At 48.5% G+C, this 7,667-nt stretch overlaps 1 protein-coding gene across 2 annotated transcripts; it reads right to left on the minus strand.

The window, feature by feature from the left end:
- Window positions 1-239: 239 nt before the first annotated feature.
- Window positions 240-7,621, minus strand: rnf168 (ring finger protein 168). Of its 2 annotated transcripts, none has more exons than XM_042482206.1 (7): window positions 7,363-7,621; window positions 6,925-7,126; window positions 6,447-6,517; window positions 2,641-2,796; window positions 2,294-2,376; window positions 2,092-2,155; window positions 240-970 (listed from the first exon to the last, which is right to left on the minus strand). In XM_042482206.1, exons 1-7 carry the CDS (start codon window positions 7,507-7,509, stop codon window positions 338-340), a joined length of 1,356 nt encoding a protein of 451 aa, XP_042338140.1. In that variant the 5' UTR covers window positions 7,510-7,621; the 3' UTR covers window positions 240-337. The 2 variants fall into 2 exon arrangements, with proteins under 2 accessions (XP_042338140.1, XP_042338141.1); XM_042482207.1 differs by having other exon boundaries at window positions 7,390-7,620.
- Window positions 7,622-7,667: the final 46 nt, after the last annotated feature.

Here is a 7,667-nt window from a genome sequence, read left to right on the forward strand (position 1 = left end):
ACATATTTATATTTCTCACACCAGCGTCAGTGTTGAGTTAGTATTGTCCCCAGTGAACTGAACCGTGAGACTGGAGGACATGGAGGACCACAGTGTCTCAGTCACATGTGGAGGGACACTCAGCAGTCCAAAAACCTTTGCCCTCGTAGTGTCTCCACAGTAACTAAAATAAACACTGCGGAGTTTCAGTTCAACTAAAAAAAATGTTTTTTATTGATTAAGAGGGAAAAGTGAAGAGAAAAAGACACCTGAGACTCTGGAACCCAGAAAGAGACACAGAGGGAGACAGGAGGAGACAGAAGGAGACACAAAGGGGGACACAGGAGGAGACAGGGGTTCAGCTGCTCAGGCTGGAGAACATCTCGGTCAGAGTGGCCTGTTTTCTGCCTCTGGAGGACGGGGTTGAAGACGAGGACTTCTTTGCAGAAGAGGGGGTTCTTGTAGAAGAGGAGGTCTTCATAGAGGAGGAGGTCTTTGTGGACGAAGGGGTGGAGGTCTTTGAAGTGCTTGTGGAGGTGCTGGAGGCACTCGTAGTGTTTGTGGAGGTGCTCCTGGAGGAGTCGGAGCTGGCGGTCTCCTCCCTCCCTCTGCTGGTCTGGCGGAGCAGGTATGGGTCAGAGGATCCTTTGCTTCGGTCGGTGGCTCTCAGCTTCTCCTCCTGGTCCAGCTCCTTCTGCAGGAGCAGAGCCAGCCGCCGGTCCTCCTCCTCCTGCTGTCTTCTCCTAAGAAGCTCCACCTCCCACTCAGTGACCACCTCCAGAGAGGAGGGACAGCCCTGTTTGGAGACAGACACCTCCTTGTCCTCTGTGGCATACAGCTCTGAACTCTTCCTCTTGAGAGTCCCAGGGTGGAGCTGGTCCTCCTCGGCAACTGAAGGAGGTGGTGATCTGTCTGTCTGAAGGCCATAATAATCCAGCTCAGGGAGGGCAGGCTCCTTCTGCAGCTCCTCAGCAGAGACCAGGATGTTCTCCTGGAAGTCAAAGATTCAGTTCAGCTTTATACAAACCTCCCTCTTTAGTGAGTCCTCCCTGATGAAAATAGGGGAGTCAGGAGGGAAGGCAGAGTGTACATACCAGCCCCTACTGACTGGACCAACCCTTGCAGACTGAGCCAGCCCCTACAGACTGAGCCAGTACATAAAGACTGAACCAGTCTCTAAAGACTGAGCCAGCCCCTACAGACTGAGCCAGCACATAAAGACTGAACCAGCACATAAAGACTGAACCAGTCTCTAAAGACTGAGCCAGTCTCTAAAGACTGAGCCAGTACATAAAGACTGAACCAGTCTCTAAAGACTGAGCCAGCCCCTACAGACTGAGCCTCAGCTCTGCAGCTGACACTCAGTACTAGACGTTGATGTTCTGTATGTTCCATATTTCTGCCTTCTGTCGTTTAATCTTACTCTGTTTGCTTTAACGCATTAACGTCACTTATTGTTTTACCTCTTTTTTTGTCAAATCTTTTGGTTGTAATTATTTTTACGTAAAATAATTCACATCTATACGTTTTTGTCTTATGTTAGGCATGACCCGCCCACTGCTGTTATTATAATTTAAAATTCTATAATCACTGTTAGTTATTAATGTTATTAATTCTATAATCACTATTATAGTCACTAATGTTATTCTTCATATGTCTATAATCACTGTTACAGACATAAATGTTATTATTCATGTCTATAATCACTGTTATAGTCACTAATGTTATTATATGTCTATAATCACCATTATATACATTAATGTTATTATTCATGTCTATAATCACTATTACAATCATTGATATTATTATTCATTTGTCTATAATCACTGTTATAGTCACTAATGTTGTTATTCATGTGTCTATAATCACTGTTATTATTGATGTTTGACATGTCTCTCTTTGACCTGACTGATCTGTAAAACACTTTAAGTATGACAATTAGCAAACATCAGAAGGGTTCACTGTCAGCTCTTTCTAATAAAACTGTTATTACTGTAAGAAATGAGTAAACAGAATGTTCAAGTGTTGCTCTCAGGTGTTTTCCTTTGTTTTTGAATCCAAAATAAACACAAAGTGATGGAAACCTGAATTATCTGTTTGGATTAAACTCACCTTGTTGGCCACAAAACTGCAGTCTGAGGACGAGCTGCTGCTGGACGGGAGAGGACACAAGAACCTGAAACAAACAAACAAACACACACACACACACACACACACACACGCGTATCTTAACCATAATCATCATCATCACCATCATCTTCTTCACCATCACCTTCATGGTGACAGAGTCTGGTTATTAGATGAGTGGACTCACCTCTCCATGTGTCCTCCGCTGACCTCCTTCTTCTTCTTCTTGTGTGTTGGAGTGACGTCAGGAGGAGCGACAGGAGCAGAGTTCTGCGGAGGAAAATAAAACTCAGAAACTGAGAATAAAACTGCATTAAAATGTAAAAGAGAGAAACATGGAAACATGAAACGGAAAAAACAGAATCCAGACAGTTTACAGTATGTGAGTGCCCCCTGGAGTTCATCCAAAGGATTGACGCTCAGACAGAAGAAACTTCATTCAGACCAAGACACGGTCTGAGACACGTCTGTGCAGAGGCTGGGTGCAAATTTAACTTTAAGACGGCGATAATCAGTTTTATGTTCAGCACTGACCAGCTGGTTGCTCAGCAGTCTGGCCAGCCTCTCGTCGTCTTCACGCCTCCTCCTCTCCACCTGCAGCAGCTCCTCCTCCTCCTGCAGCAGTCTCTGGATGTACTCCTCACTGGCCCTCCTCTCCGCCTCGTCCAGCGCCCTCCTCTCCTCCGTTAGCTGACAACAACAACAACAACAATGTTTAATAACAGAGTCACGGGTTCATCATCATCTGTCTCTGACTCTGAACAACAACGACACCAACTGCTCAAACAGATTAAACTCAACTTCAAATACGGATAAAATCTACCTCAGAATATTTTACATCACATTATCAAATCTGTGAATTAAACAACCAAAAAAAACACAAGATACTAAACAGACAGTTAGTAATATAACTGTGTGCACCAAAATGGCGGCGCGCACGGACGCAGCGGCTCACGGCTCTCCCCTTCGGTGCTCTTTTTTGTATTTTATTCTGGTATGTTTGTGTATCTTTTCGTGTATTCTCCCCACACACGCTTCGGAGACCCTCCACTACACCCGCCAAGACCTGGTGGATATCGGCTACCGACACAAGGTAACCATCTCGAGCGACTTCCACCGCCACCACAATATACCAGACGAACTAGCGAGACTGCTGGGCTCTCCATGGATTGTTGTTGGGTCAGGGAAGCGGCGCAGGCGGAGGAGGGAGAGGAAGCAGAAGCGAGGCTGCAGGTCCGGCAGAAAACAACCCCACAAGCCACCCCTCCCGAGCCTGTATCTCACCAATGCCAGATCCATGACACACAAAACGGACGACCTGGAACTACAACTAGCGGGAAATCGCTACGTTCGTGACTGCTGTGTCCTCATCATCACAGAGACCTGGCTCAACCCGAGGATCCCCGATGCTAGCGTGCAGCTAGCTAGCCTCTCACTGCATCGCCGGGACCGGACCAAAGACTCCGGTAAGAGCAGAGGAGGGGGGCTCTGTACCTACGTGCATGAGGACTGGTGCAACAACAGTGTAATTATAGACGGACACTGTTCCCCTGACATCGAGTACATGTCTGTAAGATGTCGGCCTTATTTCCTCCCGAGAGAGCTAACAGTGGTGGTCGTCACGGCTGTTTACATTCCACCAGACGCTAACGTTAACACGGCGCTCTCTCTCCTGCTGAGCGCCATAAACGAACAGCAGCGAGCTAACCCCAACGGCGTCCACATCATAACGGGAGACTTTAATAAGGCCAATCTAAAGACTGTACTCCCGAAATTCTACCAACATGTCGACTGCCCAACAAGAGGAGAAAACACGCTGGACCATGTATACTCCAACATCAAGCACGGTTACAGAGCCATGCCCCTCCCCCACCTCGGACAGTCAGACCATCTCTCCCTGCTGCTCACCCCGGCATACACCCCCCTCAGACGCAGATCCAGGCCCACAACAAAGACAATAACAACTTGGCCTGAGAATGCACTTAGCGAGCTCCAGGACTGTTTTGAACTGATGGACTGGGACCTATTTGAACACCAGGACCTGGAAGCATTCACAGGATCAGTACTGGACTACATCAAGTTCTGTATGGAAACTGTGTCTGTGGTCAGAACCATCCGGGTTTTTCCAAACCAGAAACCATGGATGACCACCCAGGTCCGCTCTCTCCTCAGAAACCGCGACTCCGCCTTCAGGTCAGGTAACAGAGCTCTTTACAGCACAGCTCGAGCTGACCTGAAAAGAGGAATAAAAAACGCCAAAGCGGACTACAAGAGGAGGATAGAGTCCCACCTCGCCAGCAACAGACCACGGGAGGTGTGGCAGGGATTACAGAACATCACAAACTTCAGAGGCTGCACTGCTACACCGGGTGATATGAGCATGTCGCTGGCAGAGGAGCTTAACTGCTTCTTTGCCCGTTTTGAATCACCACAGCAACACCCATCTGATCCAGCCCCACCCACACCAGGTCCCAGCACCCCCCCACTCACTGTAGAGGAGCACGAGGTGAGACGGGTGCTCCAGTCAGTTAACCCCCGGAAGGCCGCTGGCCCAGACGGAGTACCTGGCAAGGTCCTCAGAGCATGTGCCCACCAGCTGTCCCACATCTTCTGTAGGATCTTCAACCTCTCCCTGGCCCAAGCAGTCATCCCCACCTGCCTGAAATCTACCACAATCATCCCTGTCCTTAAAAAGACGACACCCATAACCAGCCTCAATGACTACCGTCCTGTTGCCCTCACACCCGTCATCATGAAGTGCTTCGAGAGACTGGTCCTACAGCACATCAAGGACTGCCTTCCCCCCACACTGGACCCGCACCAGTTCGCATACCGGGCGAACAGATCCACGGAGGACGCCATCGACATAGCTCTGCATGCAGTACTGTGTCACCTGGAACAGCAGCAGAGCTACGCCAGGATGCTCTTTGTGGATTATAGCTCGGCATTCAACACAATAATCCCGGACATTCTGACCACCAAACTGACCATCCTGGGCCTCCCTCCCCTCACATGCAGCTGGATCAAAGACTTTCTGACCGACAGACCCCAGACTGTGAGACTTGGCCCCCACTTCTCCTCTACCCGGACACTGAGCACTGGTTCACCACAAGGCTGCGTGCTGAGCCCCCTCCTGTACTGTCTCTACACCTACGACTGCAGTCCGACCAACAGTACCAACATCATCGTAAAATTTGCCAATGATACCACTGTGGTCGGGCTAATTTCACGGGAAGATGAGACAGCCTACAGAGAGGAGGTCCAGAAGCTGGCGACCTGGTGCTCAGACAACAACCTGGCACTAAATACCGCAAAAACAAAGGAGATCATTATGGACTTCAGGAGGAACAGAACTGACCTGCCCCCCCCTACATCAACGGTGAATGCGTGGAGAGGGTCCACACATTCAGGTTCCTGGGAGTCCAGATCTCCGACGACCTCTCCTGGACCGACAACACCACAGCGGTCATCAAGAAGGCTCAGCAGCGACTACACTTCCTGAGAATCCTCAGGAAGAACAACCTGGACAGGAAGCTGCTGCTGGCGTTCTACCGCTCGTCCATCGAGAGCCTGCTGACCTACTGCATCACCACCTGGCACGGGAGCTGCACTGAGGCTGACAGGGAGAGACTACGGAGGACAGTCAGAACAGCCCAAAAGATCATTGGCTGCCCTCTCCCCTCCCTGGAGGACATATACACCACCCGGTGCCTCAGCAGAGCACATAACATGATCAAGGACAGCTCACACCCTGGCGCTCAGCTGTTTGACCTGATGCCCTCAGGCAGGCGCTACAGGTGCATCAAGGCAAGGACAAACAGACTGAGAAACAGTTTCTTTCCGAGAGCCATCACCACCGTGAACTCTCACAAATAACCACCCCGGACACCACAACAGACAATAGACATTATACATCACATCCCTACCTCAATCCACCGGGTGCACACCCTAATTATCTTCCATGTGCAATATATTTCCTGTGCAATATATTTCTATCTGTGCAATATACTTCACATACTGTGCAATATGTCATGCAATACACCGAGTCGCTCTACTCATATTTATTATTTAACTTATACCTCCACACCCATGTACATAGCTGTATATAAGTCTATTTTTTTTATATTTTCATTTCTATCTCGTACATAATTCTGTAAAAAGCTTTTGTACTTTGCACTGAAGGAATGGAGAAGCTCTCCAATCTCGTTATACACTGTATAATGACAATAAAGAGCATTCTGATTCTGATTCTGAATAAGACTGAAAAACAAGAACACAGTCATTATATATAATAATTATTATTATCATTATTATTAATATTGTAAGTAGACTTAACTTACTTTGGTGACCTGGTCCTCGTATTCTCTCTTCAGCTCTCCAGGCTGACTGACCCTGGGAAAACTCACTGAGACTACAAACACACACAGACACACAAACACACACAAACACCAGGGATCAATGAAAACTGTTAACCTGATTAGCCTCATCTTCTGTGGAACCATCTTCCAGTTTCCGTCCAACAGGCAGACACTGTCTCCAAATTGGAGAGCAGACTTAAAACTCTCTCCTCTTTGATAAAGCTTATAGTTAGGGCTGGCTCAGGCTTTCCTCTTTGATAACGATCACAGTTAGGGCTGGCTCAGACTCTCCTCTTTGATGAAGCTTATAGTTAGGGCTGGCTCACACTCTCTGCTCCTCTCTCCTTCATGTCCTATTCCTGCAGATCACTAACTCATCTTCTCTGATGGTTGTTTTGAGGAGTTGTTACCCCTCATCAGATGAACAGTATTACGGTATGTCTGTGTGTGCAGTCGGTACCTGCAGGGTCATCCTCGGCGATGGCGTCCTGCCCGTTTTGGCGGCGCTGACACTGCAGAGGAAAGCTGGTCTGGATGTGAGTCCACAGCTTCTGGTTGACCAGCGTATTGTTCCGGCTGTTCTGGCGAGCCCACGTGGACACTCTCTTCCTGCAGAGCGGGCAGCACAGCGTAGCCTTATCCACCGACTCCAGGAAGCACTCCTGACAACATCCCATAATATGTTAATCAGGCAGAAAGACACAGGGGTTGTATTTCCATGACAACACAATGGTCTCACTCTGGATTCAGAGGAACAAACAGATCATCTTTATTCTGCTGCAGTTTGTTTAAAACAGGAAGTTTTCTGCTGAAGCAGAAACTGATGACCAAAAACTGCAGTTAAAGATTTAAAGTTTCAGACAGACGCAGAGGTCATGTGAAACCTTCAGTGACACACCTGGGAGGTAAGGGGGACGTGTGATACCTTGCAGAAGGTGTGTGTGCAGGGCAGAGTCACCGGCTCCATGAAGATCTCCAGACAGACTGGACAGCGGCAGTCGTCCAGAGATAGCTCCGCCCCTCGTCTGCCTGACACCGGCGCCATCTTCCTCCTCTTCTTCTTCTGTGGTTATTTGCAGAGGGAGGAGTCAGCACATCAACCCTCAGACAAAACATGGTGTCACTGTACCATGGCAGTCTGTGACGGTGTATGATGGTCTGTGATGGTGTATGATGGTCTGTGATGGTGTATGAGTGTCTGTG

Source organism: Plectropomus leopardus, unplaced genomic scaffold (assembly GCF_008729295.1).
Source record: "Plectropomus leopardus isolate mb unplaced genomic scaffold, YSFRI_Pleo_2.0 unplaced_scaffold4072, whole genome shotgun sequence".
NCBI classification, from domain to species: domain Eukaryota; kingdom Metazoa; phylum Chordata; class Actinopteri; order Perciformes; family Serranidae; genus Plectropomus; species Plectropomus leopardus.